Here is a 23,342-nt window from a genome sequence, read left to right as displayed (position 1 = left end):
AGGTGAAATCCAACAGTGGCTTCAAGAAAAAGCGATTGCTTACAGATATAATTGAAACTGAACAAGAGCTGTTGCAAAAAATTCTTCCGTATAAGAATGAACGTAAACTGTATGAAATTGATGTTGTAGTCAACGTGAAAGGACATTCTGTTATTCGCCTACCGCCATATCACTGCCAGTATAATGCTTAAGGGCTTATATAGGCGCAAGTGAAAAGGAAAGTTGCTGATCGAAATCGAACATTGAAGTTGGCAGACGTTGAGAAATTAATCAGCGACAGATTAGAAAACGTTACAGCAGAGGACTGGGAAAAATGAGTTTTGCATACAGAAAAAAATATCGAAGAGGATTTCCGCAATGAAATCATGCGAGATATATAATAGTGAAATTCATCATAAATCTTCGGGAATCAGACTGATGAAAATAATTTTGATATTTCATACAACAATGAAGAAGTGGATGAAGCATTGGTGGAACGACTTCCATATTAAGTACTGTAAGTAATCATTAAAAACAATTTTTACGAATTTTTGTATGATTTTAAACTGAGGGTCTTAACTCTATTCGGACTTTTCGCTAGAATTTTCACTGCTGGAATAAAATATTAAAAATAAATGATGTGTAACCAGTTACACATTTTTTAAATTTCAGTGTTATTTTAAATTGTAAAATGTTTATTGATATGATTTTAATGAATTTTTGCAATCTGTTATTCTTTTTATACGGTTGTCTTGATAGAAATATTGTGAATAGTTGTAAAAATAAAAATATATGAAAATAATACCAACAGTAGTAATAATAATAGTATCTTTGTAATAGTATTTACAAAAATTACAATTTATAATACTAACGAAGTATAAAGTAATCTGATAAAACTGTGTGAAAGGTATATTAACCTATGCCCGCGTGTCGCTGGTCTGCATAGTAACGAACAGGAAGCATGCTTAACTACTAGTTGCGACTGTAGTTTTTGAATGATCGTTTCATACCTTTCCAACCTCAATTAAAAGCTTAATATTAAATATTTTATTTTCAAAATACCGTCATCTAATTCAAACTGTTTCAAGGATTACAACGATTTTTCCCATAAAATATTCAGTGAAACTAAAGAAGGTTTTCTCGTAAAAAACGCTTTGCACGCTTAAATAATAATAGTTTTGGGGTAAATCCTAATTATAATTATTGAGAAACAATCGTTTAATCTACCTCTAAAATTAGAAAATTTTTACCTCGATCAGTTTTGATTTTTTAGTAATTCAAAGTTGACGTTCTCAAAAAAAAAGCAAAAAGTCTTGAGTTTTCCACCTTTCAAGCCTCTAATTTTTAAACTAAAATCGGCCGAATCCAGTTAGCGAAAAAATAATTGCAGTTTCCGACGACCTTCTTTTTTAATTGTGCAATATTTGTAACTGAGATACAATAGTTTAAACACAAGCGCTACCTTTCATGGCGACCACTTTAGTAATTGTTTTTATGATAAAAAAAATATATATATATATATATAAAATGCATTTTTCCTTGGGTTAAAATTTGTTCAGTTATTACAATTGGTAATTTTCTAAGATGACAAGTGTTGTTTTGATTGTGTTCATGTTCATTTTTTTTTTAAGTGCCTTATTTTTATAATTACTTGCATTTTTCCAGCAACTTCATTTCTTTTTGTGATTCTGTTAGTTTCAAGATTGTTTTTTCTAAATTAACCTCCTTTGTTCGATTTTTGAATTGCTTTTTTATTCCTTTTTTGCCATTGAATCACTAAAAAGTTATATACTTACAAAGATATACTAAGTTATCTATTTATGGCAATCAGTTATTCAATGATAATTAATAACTAAAATAGAATTTTAACTAATATAAAGATATAAAATGAATGCAACACAATATAATTAAAATTCATCATAAATCATAGACTAAAGTTTTGATATAAATTAAAAAAAGGAACCATGAAGCAGTTCAAGGAACTGAAAGAAAACACATTTTAAAAGCCTTGGAACACCATTTTCAGATGTAAAAATTATTGAAATTTTTTATATTTATTAGAAACTGGAACCAGAGCAATGAGATTGTTAATTTATACAAAATAATAATTCAAATTAAATACAAAATTAATGTAACAATAATTAAATTATTAATAATAAAATACAATAATGATTTACTATAATTAGATTATAATAACTAATATTGAATTAACAATTAGATAATAATAAAAAATCTACAATTAATACAATTCACTTTTTGGCAATATTATTCACTTTTACTGTTTAAAAAAGAACTACCCTATAATTTATCAATGAATATAATAATATCACTTTCACTCCTGTTCACAAATAACTCGTCGAACAGCTTCTTGTTTTCAACAGCTGTACAAAATAAAACACTCATGAGATACTTCACTTTTTTGTTATGAAACATTTACTCCGAATGCTTCTGTAATCTGTGATTGTCTACCGAGGCATTTACATCAATGGCATCCCAACGAGGCCAGTCTAATTACTATAAGATGTAAAAAGTCAGAGGGTGATAGACGACTCCCATTAAAGCCCAACAGGGCTAGGAATGGTGGGTGGGGGGATGGCGACCAGAATGTCACTAGGCGGGTGTCTTCCCCTACGGGGAGTAATCTGTGATTGCTTTTTATCACTCACTGTATCAAAGTTGAACTTGTACTGTTACTCCACTGATCCTTGGCAGTGTTTATACCTCCTGACCTACAGTACTAGTAACTGACCTGTCCTTTTGATTGTTCAAACATAATAATTTCTATTGTTTGCAGCTTCTACACTTTTCCGTAAGTCCTTTTCTAGAAGGAATCCCTTTGCCTTCGAATACATAATAATAAATTTTAGATGAATAATTTAAATTTAAAATTGCCAAAAGAAAAAAAAGATGATTACACTTAAATATCCACTGTATTACTGAATTTTCTTATTAAAAAATACTGTGTTGTGATATAGAGGTGAAAATGGAGAACTAAATGGAGTAAATGAAATAAAAAGAGATTCAGTGAGAAGAAAGGGGGAAAGTTATACTGTTAGACAGAAACATATAGCAAAGTGCATATACACTTTTTTGTATTATTAGTTAACCTCTTATTTTTAGTAAATCATGAAGGTCATAAGAAATTATTTTGAGAGATTGAAGACTAAGAGTCAAAAATTGGGAGGGGTCTATCTGCTGTATATCAAAATTATCATTAATATTACCATATTTGTGATCTGCTCTGTCAATTCTTTTATCTGAAACATTAAAAATATTACCATATTTGTGATCTGCTCTGTAAATTCTTTTATCTGAAACATTAAATCTTCTCTTTCAAACTTGTTTTTTTTTTTTTTGTCTTCAGTCATTTGACTGGTTTGATGCAGCTCTCCAAGATTCCCTATCTAGTGCTAGTCGTTTCATTTCAGTATACCCTCTACATCCTACATCCCTAACAATTTGTTTTACATACTCCAAACGTGGCCTGCCTACACAATTTTTTCCTTCTACCTGTCCTTCCAATATCAAAGCGACTATTCCAGGATGCCTTAGTATGTGGCCTATAAGTCTGTCTCTTCTTTTAACTATATTTTTCCAAATGCTTCTTTCTTCATCTATTTGCCGCAATACCTCTTCATTTGTCACTTTATCCACCCATCTGATTTTTAACATTCTCCTATAGCACCACATTTCAAAAGCTTCTAATCTTTTCTTCTCAGATACTCCGATTGTCCAAGTTTCACTTCCATATAAAGCGACACTCAAAACATATACTTTCAAAAATCTTTTCCTGACATTTAAATTAACTTTTGATGTAAACAAATTATATTTCTTACTGAAGGCTCGTTTCGCTTGTGCTATTCGGCATTTTATATCGCTCCTGCTTCGTCCATCTTTAGTAATTCTACTTCCCAAATAACAAAATTCATCTACCTCCATAATCTTTTCTCCTCCTATTTTCACAATCAGTGGCCCATCTTTGTTATTTCTACTACATTTCATTACTTTTGTTTTGTTCTTGTTTATTTTCATGCGATAGTTCTTGCGTAGGACTTCATCTATGCTGTTCATTGTTTCTTCTAAATCCTTTTTACTCTTGGCTAGAATTACTATATCATCAGCAAATCGTAGCATCTTTACCTTTTCACCTTGTACTGTTACTCCGAATCGAAATTGTTCTTTAACATCATTAACTGCTACTTCCATGTAAAGATTAAAAAGTAACGGACATAGGGAACATCCTCGTCGGACTCCCGTTCTTATTACGGTTTCTTTCTTATGTTCTTCAATTATTACTGTTGCTGTTTGGTTCCTGTACATGTTAGCAATTGTTCTTCTATCTCTGTATTTGAACTTTAATTTTTTTAAAATGCTGAACATTTTATTCCAGTCTACGTTATCGAATGCCTTTTCTAGGTCTATAAACGCCAAGTATGTTGGTTTGTTTTTCTTTAATCTTTCTTCTACTATTAATCTGAGGCCTAAAATTGCTTCCCTTGTCCCTATACTTTTCCTGAAACCAAATTGGTCTTCTCCTAACACTTCTTCCACTCTCCTCTCAATTCTTCTGTATAGAATTCTAGTTAAGATTTTTGATGCATGACTAGTTAAACTAATTGTTCTGTATTCTTCACATTTATCTGCCCTGCATTCTTTGGTATCATGACTATAACACTTTTTTTGAAGTCTGACGGAAATTCCCTGTTTCATAAATATTACACACCAGTTTGTATAATCTATCAATCGCTTCCTTACCTGCACTCCGCAGTAATTCTACAGGTATTCCGTCTATTCCAGGAGCCTTTCTGCCATTTAAATCTTTTAATGCTCTCTTAAATTCAGATCTCAGTATTGTTTCTCCTATTTCATCCTCACCAACTTCTTCTTCTTCCTCTATAACACCATTTACTAATTCATTTCCTCCGTATAACTCTTCAATATATTCCACCCATCTATTAACTTTACCTTTTGTATTATATATTGGTGTACCATATTTGTTTAACACATTATTAGATTTTAATTTATGTACCCCAAAATTTTCCTTAACTTTCCTGTAAGCTCAGTCTATTTTACCAATGTTCATTTCTCTTTCCACTTCTGAACACTTTTCTTTAATCCACTCTTCTTTCGCCAGTTTGCACTTCCTGTTTATAGCATTTCTTAATTGCCGATAGTTCCTTTTAGTTTCTTCATCACTAGCATTCTTATATTTTCTACGTTCATCCATCAGCTGCAATATATCGTCTGAAACCCAAGGTTTTCTACCAGTTCTCTTTATTCCGCCTAAGTTTGCTTCTGCTGATTTAAGAATTTCCTTTTTAACATTCTCCCATTCTTCTTCTACATTTTCTACCTTATCTTTTTTACTCATACCTCTTGCGATGTCCTCCTCAAAAATCTTCTTTACCTCCTCTTCCTCAAGCTTCTATAAATTCCACCGATTCATCTGACACCTTTTCTTCAGGTTTTTAAACCCCAATCTACATTTCATTATCACCAAATTATGGTCGCTATCAATGTCTGCTCAAGGGTAAGTTTTGCAGTCAACGAGTTGATTTCTAAATCTTTGCTTAACCATGATATAATCTATCTGATACCTTGCAGTATCGCCTGGCTTTTTCCAAGTGTATATTCTTCTATTATTATTTTTAAATTGGGTGTTGTCAATAATTAAATTATACTTCGTGCAAAACTCTATAAAGTCGGTCCCCTCTTTCATTCCTTTTGCCCAGCCCGTATTCACCCACTATATTTCCTTCCTTGCCTTTTCCAATGCTTGCATTCCAATCTCCAACTATTATTAAATTTTCATCTCCTTTTACGTGTTTAATTGCTTCATCAATCTCTTCGTATACACACTCTACCTCATCATCATCATGGGCGCTTGTAGGCATATAGACGTTAACAATCGTTGTCGGTTTAGGTTTTGATTTTATCCTTATTACAATGATTCTATCGCTACGTGTTTTGAAATTCTCTACTCTCTTCCCTATCTTCTTGTTCAAAAACTTGTTTTAAGTAATCAAAAACAAAAACTATTAAAAATCACAATAAATAATTTAAGAAATTGCATCCTTGAAGCAGAACACATTATTCTATTTAAAGAGTCTACCATTTACCAGTTTTTCTTTTTTGTGCTTATATTGAATAATTTACCAGATATTTTTATTTTTCAGTGAATTTTTTTTTAACATAACAAAATAAATGAAATCATAATTAAGTTTTTAAAAAATGTAGACAGATGTTTGAAGAAATTTGTAAAATAAATCATCCATTTTATTTGATTGACGGAGATTTCCATCAATTAATTTTAAAATCTATTAAATTGTCTAAAATCCATTAATCCATCTCTACAATTTTAAAATTAAATTGTGTTTTTTATGAATTTGTTATAGTAAAAAAATCCATTCTAAAGAAGCAGAAATCTTGCTAATGGACTCAATGGACACATAAAAAAGAATTTGTAGTAAATATCATAATTTTTATTTAAATTTTACAAATAAAAAGTGGAAATATAAAATAGTTAAGAATCACTGTTGGCAATAAACTAATAGGACAAAGCTTACTGAATCAGTGGGAAAGAAAGCCAACAGTAGAATGAAAATAATCAAATACCTGCAGGAATAGCTTTGGGAAGTATACAAGAGACACTATGAGTATATGTAATATTTCTGTTATAATGTGAGTGATACATATAACATAATCTACCAAAAGATGAAGAATTAAGGAATAGTAACAATATACTTCAACACTTCGATTTACAGGGACAGCCACAGTTGTCTTGGGCAAAGATCTTCAGAAAAGTCACAAAAATAAAAATTACCCCTCTGTCATCAAATTACATCTTTTAGAATTGAATCTGTGCCATAGTTCAACAGCTTTGTACACCCATGATCCCTGTAGAATGCATAGAATTAAACACCCGACTTTCATTATTAGAAACTCAGATCAAACCTTTTTACAAAAATAAATTTTCATTTGGAATGAACACTTCCCTTTTCACTCATATTGTCGCTGTTAGTTTCCTTAAATCCCAATTGAATTAAAATAAGAAAAGGAACTGTTTATGATTAGGTAATTATTTATATTATTTATCTCAGTAACACACACACACACATTTAGAACTGTAATGTAGAATGAAATAATTTTATTGCAGAGAAGGGAAAGTTATTAAATGATAATTAAATTTATAAAGAAACTGTAATGTTTTTTAAGTATTATAAATTCCACTTTATACCTAAATACAAAAGCAAAACAGATGAAAAAAGTAGATTATATTTCACCTGTAATGGAGTTGAAACAGCTGATAATTCGGTAAAACCAACAATGTCACTGAAATATATAGTAACACAAGAAAAACTTTCAGCTTCTACTGGATCTCCTCTTTTTAAAGCATCTGCAACTGTTCTGTAACAAGTTATTAGTGATAAGATGTGCTGGATTTTATAACTGCTTTTTCCAAATTTAATATTATGTTGATGCTTTTGTATCAATAACAAAAAAGGAAAAACCATTTTGTTGGTTTTCCTGTAAGGCTAGAGAATTAAATAAAATAATCAATCTTTTACTAAAGAATGGAAAGATATTACATTAGGCTATTTACTACTTTGTTTATAAGAATTTATATTTAGCCTACTGAGCTAGTCAAGTGGTTGAGTCATTGTGGCAAATCAGTTGTTTAACAGCTGATTTTTTAAGATGAACTCTGAGGTTTAAATCCAAGTAAAAGTTAGTTGCTTTTGTACTGATTTGATTACTAGACATGGATGCCAGAGTACTTTGGTGGTTGGGGTTCAGTTAACGACATGTCTTAGAAATGGTTGGCCTGATATTTACAAGACTCATTTACATCATCCTCATCTCATTGGGTGTTGGGGGTTGCTTGCTTGTTAATCACTAATTGAACAAATTGCAATGTGCACATTAGAAAAAAAAATTGTGTTCGTCAACTAAATTTTTTACCATTTATAGTAATAAAACAACTATATTAATAAAATACAGATTGATCAATTTGAAGACAAAAATCAGTATCAGTATCAGTAACTACAGAATAGAAAGCAATAATTAGTTCTTTATTGGTATAAATAATCTTTTAACCCTTCATTCTCAAACCATGATATCTACTCTTACAATTGTTCTGGACATGAGCAAACATGGTTATACTAGGGTTTTTTGTTAAGTTGTAATTATCTGTAATTAAAAAACCTGCAAACATTGTTGTTAAATTGTCCATGCTGTATGTATTTAATACCTCCAAGAATTAAAAAAGATCTATTTCATCCACTAACTCAATTTTTATACAAATTTAATTGTATTAATAGCCATGTACAAAAATTACAGTAACAAATTTTATGATTTTATTATGATTACCCATTTCAGAGACATTAAGTAAAATTTATACCACAACACACAATGCTAAAAAATGAAAACACCTTTGTACCCAAAATTTTGTCCTATTAAATACAAAGTAATCACAAACAAATAGACACTTTTGGTGCTTTATAAAGAATATAACTTTTATAAGTAAAGACAGTAACTAATATGGTTTTGCAGGGAATATTTTTAAGTTGACACAGTTGCTGTTGTAGACATCGATATCGATTACTGAATCACATAACCAATCTGGATGGATAGCCGCTACCTCTTGCAAAGAAAGCTTTTTGTGTGAAAGCTCTTTGTAAAAAGCATTTTCTGGAAGGGCTTCGTGTCAGAAGATCAAGTTGATGTGTTTGGGCCATGTACCATGGTAGTCCAGGTAAAATTAAAATTTCTGCAACCCACAGTGTGGAAAATCTTGTAGAAATGTAAAAATGGTTGAGAATGATGCATTTAAAAATTTCATATGGTAAAGTGACAATTATGATTTCTGTGATGACATGCAGAAATGCAATGATGAAGAAAACAATTTATTTTGTCACCTAATTTTTTTGTGATGAATATGTTTTGCATTAGTGAGAATAAGATCAATAACATATTAATGTAAGGAATACAGAACTCTAGGAAAATTATGCAACATATACCAATTTGACTAACTGGATGTGTTTTGTGTTATTTCCTGCAAGGAGGTGTACGGACTGTTGTTTTTTTACAAACATACAGCAACTGGAGGAATTTACTTTGACATTTTAAGTGAATGGCTGATGCCTCAACTTAAGGAAGAAACTGTTAACTTCATTCATATACAAGATGGACTCTGCCTCTCTGGTACTCAGAGGTTTGATATTATCTGAATACCTTCAAAAAAATTGGATTGGCTGTACAACTGACAAAAATATGAAGTTCATTTGTTGACCACCAAGAAAATGCTGGATTTCATGGATTTAATGCTTTGTAGCTACATTTTCTGGGGTTTTATAAAAAAAAAATGTTTTTGCCCCTCTCCTTGTTGATGGTGTAAATTGACTTAAGACAATGTATTGCAAAAGGTGTAGCTAGTGTTTAATTTACTTTCATGTATTTGGAATGAATTGGATTACCATGTTAACATCTGCCTTGTGGCTAATGGTGCATACATGGAGTACTTATAGAAAAAATTTTATGAAATTTACTGTAAAAATTTTCAATGCTTCAAAACTATAAACTATTGAACGGATGCAGCCTATTTCATTTGTTATTATCCTGCATTTTCTCTTGTATTATTTACAGAAAAACATTTGGCTGGCTATTTACACAAGAAAAATAAAATATATCTGCCTAAACAATGGACTCAGAGATCCTCTTCGAAATTAAAAAAAGATTATTTCAAAATTTATAAAGCATTTTATGGGTTTTTATCTTTATTAATATTTTTTTCATAAAAAATTAGTTTTGATTTTCATAAAATTTTAAAAGCATCACTATATAAGCAATTTAATTTTAAGCAATGACTCATGCATATACTGATGCATGAGTCATTGCTTGAAATTTCATGATCATATGTTCACCATTTCTAGAATTATTAAACAGAATGGATGCAATCCACACAGTCATTTTTGAACTTAAGAGAATCCAAAATATTAGGAAATAGAAAATAATTGGCTATCAAAAATTGTGACTCATTATAATAACACTCCTCCCTCATCTAATATTCTACACTATAATAACCAGGAAAGTAAAAAGAAAGTATGAAATAATGTAGAATTTGAGATTTATTTATAATGAAATGGAAAATGCAGTAATATTGCTAGACATAACATGAAGTCATCTTCATACAGTTTATGCAAAAACAACTGAAAACAGGCAAACTTTCCACCAACTACTGGTGGAAATTTCCATCAAATACTGGTAGAAATTTGCCTACCTGAAGTAAATTTGACCACAAATTCCATCTAATCAATATATTTTGGTGGAAAAATATTTAAACTTGCAAAAGAAAAATATTTTGAAAGTAAAAAAGCATTTTTTATTTAGCTTATTTTCAATAATACTTAATAAATTTGTTGTGATGCTCACATAACGCAAAAATAATAACTTAATTTTGTACTTAAAATATTTCTTTGATACTATTATTTTATTAACATTACTATTATTTTATATAAACTTACTATTATTTTATATAAACATTAATATACATGTTTATTAATTCTTGAAACAAATTATTTTTATATTGTATATTGAATTATTTAAGTAGGTTTTTTTCTAAAAAATAACTTTCTTGTAGAGAGTTGATACAAAATAAATAAAATTTCATTACAATAAAGAAGATTGAATGATTAGGTTTTTAAAAACATACTTTGGAAGCATTCTATTTAATAATGCATCTGTCTTTTTCTTTTCTTCTGTTAATTCATTAGTACGTTGCTGAACTTGACCTTCCAGATTATATGCATATTTTTCCATCATGGCCAACATGTTATCAAATATATTTGGTTTCCTGTAAATAACTGACAACATTAAATCACTTAAATTTATTTATCATGAATTTACTAGTGATAAAAGAAGATTAATCTTTCATAGAATTATCTGTTTTCATACTTAAATGTCAGTACATTCTTTTAAAAAAGTGTTAAATTCATAAAAAATTAATAAATATATATATATATATATATATATATATATATATATATAATGCAAAATTTCACTAAGAAATAAATGGTAAAAGAAAAGTTTTCTTTAACAGGTAAACTTGTTACTTAGAGAAAATTATTTCTCATAATGTAACAATGCTATTTCAATTAGGAGTTATAATTTTTACTTAATTTAACAAAAAAGTACTTAAAAATTCTAAAAAGTAAGCAAAGATGATATTTTTAAAATTTCAACTTTTTGCAGTTGGTCAAAAACATATTACTACCAACAACTTTTGAACCTTAATTTGCTACTTACTTCATATAACCAACATTTAAAAAAAAAATGGAAAAACATTTTTGAAATTCGTATTCTGTTTTTTAAAATTTATTTTTATTTTATTTACACAATTTTAATTTGTTTATTGACTTAAAATATGGATAAACATACAAAAAAAGACTGCCTATATGACAAAAAAAACATAACTGCACTTTGCTAGAAACGCAATAGGCAATAAACCTTCACTTTGAAAAAAAAAATGAAAAGAAAAGGAGTCACGAAATGTCATAAAAGACTACTAAGCATGAACTTCTTGGAATGCAGGAATGTGTATTATTTTTTCAGCTAAAATCAAAATAACTTTCAGCTCATGTTTTAAATCTTATTTTTACATTTCAGTAATTTTTAATCTAATAAAAATATATGGCAATTACAGGAATATATCATTTTATTATTTTAGAAAGAACAGTATCGTAATTAAAACATCAATTTCAAATTCATTTTAAAAATGTCAATCTAAATTTAATTTAATATAAATACAGAACACAGAAATATGTTTTTATGAGTTAAAATATTGTCATTTGATCACACATACACACGCACGCGCGCGCGCACGATAAAAATATCTGTAATATAATGCCCTCTTTGCAGAAAAGTAAAATTGATTTATCAATTTCATTTTCAATATTAAATAATACAATATCATCAAAACAGTAATGTATCTCAAAATGAAGTAATGTGGGATTTTTTTAACAGAGAACTACTAATTAAAATGCAATAAGAATTTTTTAATTAATATGTTCTTATTAAATAAGGATATTTTAGAGGTACTGTTTTGCTTAGAACTCGCAATCATAGATAGTGAACAAGTTCTAAACATCTTTCCTTACCAAAGATATTGGTTGAGTTAAAGATCAAATATGTGGACATAATACTCACAAGCCAGCTTGCATCTCCTTTAATTTTACTCGTACAAAGCGAAAATCTGGTCTAGCTTCTGGATCTTCATGCCAGCAACTTTTCATACAGTTAAGAACAGATTCTGCAACTTCCAGTCTAACAGTATTTGGTCGGAAATCAACACCTCTCATTACTTTTGAAATTATTTCTGTAAATTGGATATCATTATTATTTTATTTTATTATATTATATGTATATGAAAATACATTTTGAATGTAGTGCACTTATTATATTAATAATACAATAATATAATATAATATAATAAATACATAATTATATATTATATTTGTGTGATATTTTTAGTTGATTATCTAAAGAAAAATAATGATAATTTCAATAATAATATTATTGGGTAATTTCTTATTTGTATATAACAAACTCCAATAGACTATATCCCACTAGACTAACCCCCACTGAGTTAGTATGAGGTTGTTAAACTTGTCATTACAAAATCAGCAGATTTTCAAAAGTCATGAGTTCTAAGGTTTGAGTCCTTGAAAAGGCAACTGCTTTTATATAGATTTGAATGCTCGACTGTGAATACTGGTGTTCTTTTATAGCTGAGTTTCAATTAATCACATCACAGGAGTGGTCAACTTGAGTCTATTCCAGACTATCTATTTATTGGTACAATTACACTTACATTGTACTACATCTACAGCTACATCAGGCCTGGGAAGCCGGTAGCAGTAATTTAATTTGCCTATACACTCATACCTGGACTCGGCAGTAGCTGAAAAACTGGTTGAAAAAAAAAAAAAAAATATATATATATATATATATATACGAGGTGCGACAATGCGACAATAAAGTAATGAGACTGACATGAAAAAAAATGTTGCTTACCGTTTTAGTCATGTTTAGTGTTGTCTCCTTCAAAGTAGTTCCCCTCTGATTGCACACAATTATTCCAGCGCTTCTGCCATCGATGGTAACATTTCTGGAACTCATCTTCTGTAATATCCTCCAAGACCCTCGTCACAGCTTTTTGGACATCTTGTGTTGTTTGAAAATTGTGTCCCTTGACCGCCATTTTGACTCTTGGAAATAGAAAAAAGTCACATGGAGCGATATCTGGTGAATAAGGTGGCTGTGGTAATACTGAAATTTGTTTTGAGGTTAAAAATTGCTGTACTGACAGAGCAGTACGGGATGGCGCATTATCGTGATGCAGAATCCAATAATCAGCAATGTTGGCACAGACACGAAGAACTCGTTTACGAAGTCTTTCTAAAATTTCTTTGTAGAAATATTGGTTAACTGTTTGTCCAGGAGGCACCCACTCTTTATGAACAATTCCCTTGGAATCGAAGAAGCACACAAGCATGCATTTCACTTTTGACTTTGACATGCGAGCTTCTTTTGGTCTGGGTGATCCCTTTGAGCACCATTGCGAACTTTGGCGTTTTGTCTCTGGATCGTATTGAAAAAACCAACCTTCATCACCAGTGATAACACAGCTCAACAAATCTGGATTGATTTCCGTTTGCTCTAACAGATCGGCTGCAAGATTTTTCCGTGTTTCTAGCTGTTGTTGTGTGAGAATTTTGGGGACCATTTTTGCACAAATCTTTCTCATACCAAGATCTTCAGTTAATATTAGACAAACCGTTTCTCGATTGATAATCTTCGATCAGATCGTACGATTTCACGCACCCTGATCAAGTTGACATCTGTCCGTGAGGTTGATGGTCGTCCACTGCGGTCTTCATCTTCAACATTCCTTCTGCCTAACCTCCTTTCCAAAAGCCTTCTGAAGCTTACCATAAGTTGTTGTCACGTTTTCACCCAATTTAACGCAAAAAGAAATGGCATACCGTTGCGCAATATTTTGAGCTTTCATTTCTGTGACGATAGACACAAACACGTGTTCACTTATTACAGCACAACTTACGACTGAGCAGTTGCATCAATGTGCCGCTTGGACTAGAAGTAGCTTATAGACCAAGGTCAAAGATGGTGTGCCTAAGCAAGCTGCAGGGTTGCCACATCTTGAAAAGAAAAATCAGTCTCATTACTTTATTGTCGCACCTCGTATATATGTATATATACTGGGTAGCTGTAATTTACAATATCCTCTTAACTTTTTTTGTAATTGAGATAACTGTGTTATCAGGTTTCACTTCATGATCTTTAAATTTTATTAAAAGGAGGAATTTTACATATTGTTATAATGAGGAACTTTAAATTTTATTTAAAAAAGGACTTTTAAATTTTAAAAGATTACTTGTATTCTTTACAACCTTGGTGCAAGACATTAAAGGGCGTTCCTCACATGGCTTGTCGGCGATGCTCTCTCTACCCTCCTTGAACGCTTTACACCAGTTGTAGAAGATGAGCTTTTTTTCCTGTTTAGCCTCCGGGAATCATTGTCAGGTATTACTTCAGAGGATCATATGTATGAGTGTAAGTGAAGTGTAGTCTTGTACAGTCTCGGGTCGACCATTTCTGAGATGTGTTGTTAATTGAAACCTAACCACCAAAGAACACTGGTATCCACGATCTAGTATTCAAAACCGTATAAAAGTAACTGCCTTTTCTAGGATTTGAATGTTGGAACTCTTTACTTCAAAATATTAATATTTGCGAAGATGAGTTCACCAGTAGATTAATCCAGTGGGTTGTAGAAGGTCACCTGATTCATAACATATTCACCATACACTGTAGTTAATAATTCATATGCGTCTTTTCAGTTCTTCCCAAGTTTCACTAAAAATTTCATGTTACAACGTTGCAATAACTTTTTATCCATGCTGGACATGGTAGACAAATATCTAACACACATTATGCGAATCATCACATACGTCCACTCACTGCATCGATTGACTTGAAACTGATCGTTATAGATGGCTAAAAGAATGGGCTACATGATGGTATGCAGTATTATCACCCGTCGCAATGCATTTTCCTTCAGGGTCACCAATTTCATTACTTTTTGAACACCCCTTAAATTTAATTCTATTATTTTTGTAATATTATTCATTTGATTGATTCAAATCAATCAGTTCAAACCCAGTTCATACAGTATAGAGACTCATAGTTCACAGTTTATTAATTAAATTCATTAATGTTTGTGCTTCAACCGGCATATCTCAACTACTACATACACACATGTATATATGTATATATTCTTTTAGAGATTTTTCAAGATGAAATGTACCTAAAAACCTTCTCAGTTATGCCAAGAAACATGGTGTGATTGATTGAGAAGTTTTTTTGTTTATCCCAAACAAACAAAAACTCTCTTTCTCTCTTTATATAATAGTATAAATATATATTATATGTATATATACATATATATGCATATCAACGTTTTTTTTTATACAGCTCGTTTTTAATCAACCTCTACAAATGTACATGACTGAACTATTGTTGTGTTAGAAATCTCAATCAAAAGCCTGACCAGCTTACTTACCTGTTGATGGATGGTTGATTAATTGAAAATCTAGTCTATCAAAGTCTGGATTATCAGTTCTGCATAAATAATTATCAGTTTTGGCATGAAAACTATGCCATTAATAGTAATACACCTATATATAGAGGCTGTTGCATGAAATTTCTAATAAAACAGCTTAGTTGAAGAGTTATACTTCCAAATTAGTTGTTAAAAACAAGCATGTTTGAGTTCCGCTGATCTAGGCTAACAACTGGTCTTGCCTAAATGCTGCTCCTACCAAATCCTGGTTTATCAGGTTTCTTTGATGTAGAGTATATCAATGTGTTTGAAGTGCTACATTTTAAACACAAATTCACAGACAACAGATATGAAAGTGCACAAGATGAGTACAATGCAAACTATTACACTCACTTCTATTATTTAGTTTAGCAAAGAAACAAGCAAATTTTGTGTAAATAAATACAGAAAGATGTATCAATTACATAATAAGTCATTGTAGGAAAATGTCAAAATTTTATTTATGAAAAGTTTCTACAATTTTTTTTTAACAGATATCCATGATAAAAACAAAATTTTTTAAATCAGTAAATTGGCAAACCACTGGTCATTGTATGATTATGGACTAAAATATTTATTTAATCATGCTTAAACATTTGACATAGCATTATGTTTCCTAGTTCAGATGTTCTTATAACTGTTAACTGTACAGTTTTTACATGGTCAAAATTAGTAATAGTATCTTCTTTTTTAAATATTAAACAGTGCAGAGATGGAGATCTAATTTTATGTAGATGTTCTGCATGGACAGTAATTTCTGAATTTTTTCATTTAAATATCTTGTTCTTACTAAATAAAAAATCAAGATGACAGGAAGATTTAGATGACAGTATAAGATCTTTACCAGAGAATAAGGTAGTTATCTCTCATCTGCATTGATTTTTTGGACAAAACTTCTTAGATGGCAAGCAACTGCAATTATTTGTCAATGGCAAAAGAGTATATAGTTGGAAATTTAATATATTATAATTTAAATACTTCAACATAAAAAAGCACAAATCGAGGAATAAAATAAATTAAACTACTAGTAAATACAGGAATTTAAATTTTTACCTGGTATTAGTCTTAATTTTAACAATTAAATCATTTGTAACTAAAAAAAGTAATATGTAATAAAGTTACCTTTGTTTGATAATGCAATTTTTCCCCATGGTCCCTGTCTTCCTACAATTTCATATAATAAAATGCCAAATGAATAAACATCTCCTTTTGGTGTACCTCGTGGTAATGCATGAGGATTTCTTAACAGTTCTGGTGCACGACACAGTTTACGATACAATTCTTGTTCTTCAGCATTAGGTTCATCTTGTCCAGCTAAAAAATAAAGAAAAATGAAAATATGTAAAAATTTGTTTTATTTCATTATTTAAAATGAAATGACTTCAATCACCAATATTATCATGTATCATGTTAAGATCCATATTTGGAAAAAGTTGTGTCTGTTGCTGTGCCAAAGACAAAAAATCTTATCATTGAGTCATCACATTCTATAGTTTAATTACACAAAACTTCATTATTATATGCTATTAGTTTACTAACAAAATGGACATAAGAGAACCTATAAATGATTTAACGACAATTAACAAAATTGAACCAGTTAAGGGTTAAATGAAAGAACAACTTCATAATTGATTTTGTTGGAGTTTCAGTACAGATTCTATGAAGTGTGTTCCATAATTCTGCACAACCATTATTCTTATAAACTTATAAACTAAATATTCTTCAATATTAGTTATGGCAAGTTTCAATTTTGTATCAGGTTATTTTAAATGAAGCTGTTATTTTCAGAATTATGTAAATTATTCCGAATGAGGTACTGAGGGAAGGTGCATTGAAATAAAGGTGCTAGAATATTGTTTCAGTTTGTTCCATTAGAATTTAGTCACTGCATATACATGCGAAGTATTTGCAATATGATGCATGTGTATATATTAGTACTGAATTACTCATTATATATGATACACAAAAAGTTGAATATATATATATATATATATATATAACTTAGCTGATATTAATATTATTTCTTTAAACTATGTGTAATACTATTGATTTGCAACCCCCCTCCACACACACACACACACACACACACACATATGCATACAAGTATATATATATATATATATATATAATTTTTAGCAATGATAAAATTACAAAATCAAAACCAACAAATAAGTAAATTAAAGAGTAAGAGACACTAACTGTAGTGCTTTCATAAAAAGGATGACATTGATGATGACAAAATGGTATGACATTGATGTTAATGTCATGCTATGGTATGAGATAGAGATTTTAATAATAAATTACGGAGCACTATATGTAAATATCTTTTATCTGTAATTTATAATTTTAACTGCTGATGAAGTATTGACTTAAAAGTGCTGCAGTTGGTAATTTTCTCTTACTTTTTAATGTACTGTATTTGGTGGTTTTTATTTTATAATTTTATTATTGTTTAGATTATAATAATTCAACAAAGTGGAAAACATGTTTGATAAGTAAGTAAATAAATAAATATATATATATATATATATTTCAAAGAAATGTGTTTTTATAATAAAGAGTTAAATATATAAAAGTAGCGTGTAACTCATGGTCCTGGCTAAGACAGTAAACTACTGTGATTAGAGGGACTCCTCTGTGGTTTATGCTGCTTTCTTTACTCTTCTTTTCCTTACCCTTTCTCAGATAAGTACCATGATGGGAGTTACAACAGCTATTTGCCCTGTTTCCATCTGCAGCATCATGCTGTCACCTTTCACTGGCCAGTAAGGCAGCTGATTCTATATTAAGACTTGGTGGTGGTAATGACTGTTTTCAGTAATATCACTTGATTACTCTACATAAAAATTTGGCAGAGAGTTGAACTCTTGACTACTGTGGACTTTGCTCTTGGCAGAGTATTATGTAGAATGAAAATGATTAAGCATCTAACTTAATTAACTGTAGATTTGCTTTCAACTAATTTTTGTATGTATTGTTACTTATGGAAGGCCATTACTTGCTGATTTTCTTACAAAAATGTGGATCAAAGTTAGTAGCTCTACATAACTGTTAGCTTTATTTTAATGGGACCACAAATTTTTTTGTTTAGGATCAGGCTTTAGCTGCCAATCTAAAATACTAAATTCCTAATCATTGATCCAATTCACTGTATGTTTCAAATTTTGAAAGTGTTGAAAAATGATATGGTGTCCTCCAGAGGTGTATTATTAATATAAATAATTTTGAATTTTAACAAATATCAGAAATGATAACACATTCTTTTCTTGTTGTGAAGGTTAATTTCTTAATACTCAGTTAAATTTTTTGACATTTCAAATTAAAGTTATGAAAAAGATTACAAAATTAGAATAAAAAATTATGAGTTATCAATCAAATCATAAGTGCAATTCTTGTTATAAAGCAATAAAACTAAAAGAAGTGGCTAAATAGTTTCCCGATGTGGTAAAAAATATCGAAAAGTCAGAAATGTTTAAAATTTTTTTCATAATTTGGAAGAGTGATTCAAACCAAAGAACCAAAACCAGTCAATGACGAAACCAAAACTAGTCAATTGAGAACTTGCATAATCAAGAATGAAAGCTGAGCTGTTAAATTTCTTGTTGAAATAAGTTAAATTTTACTTTAAACACATTTTTCTTTGAACACAAAAGATCAACTATTCAGCTTAAAGAAATATTTTTCATAAGAGTTACTACAAATTTTAAATTCTATGTCCTGCTGTCTTGTCAGTTTAAAAATATTTTAATGAACTCTCCTCTATAAGGAATATAATATTGAATTAATTTAAATGTTTTTAATGGTTATGAAAAAAACTATAATGAAACAATTAATTTTGTTGTGACAACATACACAATAACGTAGATTGAATACATTTTTTAACAAGATATTGGAATTGAAAGTTGAAGAAATAAATATGACTGATTAAGGGAAGGCAATAAATGAGAATTTATTTTCTTGTTCTTAATTTTTTTTTTTTTTTTTGTCTTCAGTCATTTGACTGGTTTGATGCAGCTCTCCAAGATTCCCTATCTAGTCGTTTCATTTCAGTATACCCTCTACATCCTACATCCCCCACAATTTGTTTTACATACTCCAAACGTGGCCTGCCTACACAATATTTCCCTTCTACCTGTCCTTCCAATATTAAAGCGACTATTCCAGGATGCCTTAGTATGTGGCCTATAAGTCTGTCTCTTCTTTTAACTATATTTTTCCAAATGCTTCTTTCTTCATCTATTTGCCGCAATACCTCTTCATTTGTCACTTTATCCACCCATCTGATTTTTAACATTCTCCTATAGCACCACATTTCAAAAGCTTCTAATCTTTTCTTCTCAGATACTCCGATTGTTCAAGTTTCACTTCCATATAAAGCGACACTCCAAACATACACTTTCAAAAATATTTTCCTGACATTTAAATTAATTTTTGATGTAAAGAAATTATATTTCTTACTGAAGGCTCGTTTAGCTTGTGCTATTCGGCATTTTATATCGCTCCTGCTTCGTCCATCTTTAGTAATTTTACTTCCCAAATAACAAAATTCTTCTACCTCCATAATCTTTTCTCCTCCTATTTTCACATTCAGCGGTCCATCTTTGTTATTTCTACTACATTTCATTACTTTTGTTTTGTTCTTGTTTATTTTCATGCGATAGTTCTTGCGTAGGACTTCATCTATGCCGTCCATTTTTTCTTCTAAATCCTTTTTACTCTCGGCTAGAATTACTATATCATCAGCAAATTGTAGCATCTTTATCTTTTCACCTTGTACTGTTACTCCGAATCTAAATTGTTCTTTCACATCATTAACTGCTAGTTCCATGTAAAGATTAAAAAGTAACGGAGATAGGGAACATCCTTGTCGGACTCCCTTTCTTATTAGGGCTTCTTTCTTATGTTCTTCAATTGTTATTGTTGCTGTTTGGTTCCTGTACATGTTAGCAATTGTTCTTCTATCTCTGTATTTGAACCCTAATTTTTTTAATATGCTGAACATTTTATTCCAATCTACGTTATCGAAAGCCTTTTCTAGGTCTATAAACGCCAAGTATGTTGGTTTGTTTTTCTTTAATCTTCCTTCTACTATTAATCTGAGGCCTAAAATTGCTTCCCTTGTCCCTATACTTTTCCTGAAACCAAATTGGTCTTCTCCTAACACTTCTTCCACTCTCCTCTCAATTCTTCTGTATAAAATTTTAGTTAAGATTTTTGATGCATGACTAGTTAAACTAATTGTTCTGTATTCTTCACATTTATCTGCCCCTGCTTTCTTTGGTATCATAACTATAACACTTTTTTTGAAGTCTGATGGAAATTCCCCATTTTCATAAATATTACACACCAGTTTGTATAATCTATCAATCGCTTCCTCACCTGCACTGCGCAGTAATTCTACAGGTATTCCGTCTATTCCAGGAGCCTTTCTGCCATTTAAATCTTTTAATGCTCTCTTAAATTCAGATCTCAGTATTGTTTCTCCCATTTCATCCTCCTCAACTTCCTCTTCTTCCTCTAGAACACCATTTTCTAATTCATTTCCTCTGTATAACTCTTCAATATATTCCACCCATCTATCGACTTTACCTTTCGTATTATATATTGGTGTACCATCTTTGTTTAACACATTATTAGATTTTAATTTATGTACCCCAAAAGTTTCCTTAACTTTCCGTCTATTTTACCAATGCTCATTTCTCTTTCCTTTCTTGTTCTTAATAAGAACATGAAAATATGAACATCGAGCATGCACTAGCAACAGAGTCATTTTTTATGCTAAAAAAAATCAAGCTACAAGTGATTTTCCAAAAAACAACTTTTCAAGAATTGTTAATAAATCAGATGACAAAATTAAAGTAAAAAACTTAGTGGATAAGAAATACCTTGAAAAATGAGTATATGGTGTGTTGCAAAACATAAAAGAGGTAGTCCGCTGTATTAGAAATGGAAGAAAAATATTCTATTTTCAAAATTAGTTCAATTAAGAAAGCCCACATTATTTTTAACCCTTTTATCACATTAAATATACTGGCCCAAATTTACGTAGTTTTTTTACTGCAACAGTTTTAATAAGAAGTTAAGTTTGGATAAAGTAATGTGCTTGGATAATGTGATCATATAAACTTGTAAAAGATTATCCTACAACATGCACTTCAAATTTTCAATACAAACATGATTCTTTAATGAGATTATTGAAAGAATAAAACTCAATTTTTGACAAGTTTAATACGTACAACAATAATTGTTAAACAAAAATTGAATTCCACATGAAAGAATCTTTCCAATGCACAACTTTTTATTACTGAAAAATAGGCACCTTGCTTAGATTCAGAAAAATATAATGTACTTGAAAACATAACAAAGACTTTTAATTATTATATAACATGCAAATGCATACCAAATGATCCTTATGTTAGTTTTCAGTTATTTTTTTTCATTTACACTCATTCATTTATACAAAGTTAAAGTAAACATAACATGATAGTTCCCCTCCCTCTTTAATAAGATATGAATAAGACCAAACACCAAAAGGAATTATTTTACGTATCTAAGGGAATAATTATTAATCTTTTTGTAATGATTAATTCACTTTAAATGTTCAAAGCTTGTGTATGGGAATATGATATTGAAATTTTATAATGTATGAAAGATGCTATGTCTGACCAAAATTTGAACCCGGGACTTCTGGATGAAAGGCTGATATGCTACCACTCCACCACTGAGATCAGCAGATTATTTGTTCATATGCATGTATGAATGTTTGTATAAACATCCTTCTGGAATTTTTCAATATATAAATCACTGCAATCTGGTTTGAATTTCAATAATCCCATCATCAGATGTTACATAAAGTTAGGAACATTTGCAATAATATTTTTTTTTGAGGGTGAAACACACTTGTGTGTTATCATTGCCCGGAATAAAAATATATGAGAAAAAACATAACTAAAAATGCACTAAAAACTAAAAAAATTTACAGCTAATATCACAGCTAAAATATCATACTTTAACAACAAAAACTAAAACTACAATTAACAAACAAAGATAAAATATCACAAAAAATACAACAAAAATCATAGTCAAATAATAACAATAAGATAAATTTATTTAAAAAGAGAACAAAAAAATATAATCTTATAAATAAGCATAAATAAAATTTAACAACGTCCGGGAGGGGTGTAAAGGGCCCCTTCTTGGATAACAGAATAAAAAACTATCATGAAAATTGTAACAATTAAAAGATAAAACAACTACATTAAAAAACTCTTCAGTAACTCTTGTATGTCCTATCTGCAATCAGCAGAGGACCACTTCCTCTTGATGAATTTTTCTGCACGAGTCCCATGGCAATACAGTATCTTCAATGTACCAGAGTTTATTATTTACTGTAGCAATCCAGTCACCTTGTCACTTTGCTTGAATAGTTCTATAAAATTAATAGTCAGATGTAGTAACATGGGTGGTGAAGGACAATTGACTACATGAGTCTTTAGCAGTGGAATCTGCATGTTCATTACCTGGAATTCCCACATAGCTAGAGATCAGCAGAAACTCACTTGTATGTTGCAGTGGTTTAACTAAGTGAATGCAGTATAGATTTTGATGACGATATGACGTCTAGAATACAAATTTTCTAAAGCTCTTCTAAGCTTGGAGAGCACTACACGAATTGTTACAAATA

General features: G+C 30.1%; 1 protein-coding gene across 1 annotated transcript in view; it reads right to left on the bottom strand.

The window, feature by feature from the left end:
• The window catches only part of Gyc32E (Guanylyl cyclase at 32E), a 297,263-nt gene that overhangs the window by 15,443 nt on the left and 258,478 nt on the right, over positions 1-23,342 (bottom strand). The window contains exons 15-18 of the mRNA XM_075367966.1: positions 16,781-16,972; positions 12,184-12,352; positions 10,691-10,831; positions 7,263-7,386 (exon numbers count right to left, since the gene is read on the bottom strand). Coding sequence (XP_075224081.1) covers positions 7,263-7,386; positions 10,691-10,831; positions 12,184-12,352; positions 16,781-16,972 — 626 coding nt within the window. The remainder of the gene's footprint in view (positions 1-7,262; positions 7,387-10,690; positions 10,832-12,183; positions 12,353-16,780; positions 16,973-23,342) is intronic.

Source organism: Lycorma delicatula, chromosome 6 (assembly GCF_047948215.1).
Source record: "Lycorma delicatula isolate Av1 chromosome 6, ASM4794821v1, whole genome shotgun sequence".
NCBI classification, from domain to species: domain Eukaryota; kingdom Metazoa; phylum Arthropoda; class Insecta; order Hemiptera; family Fulgoridae; genus Lycorma; species Lycorma delicatula.
The sequence above is the reverse complement of the archived record's forward strand: the minus strand, read 5'-3'. Positions and strand labels throughout refer to the sequence as shown.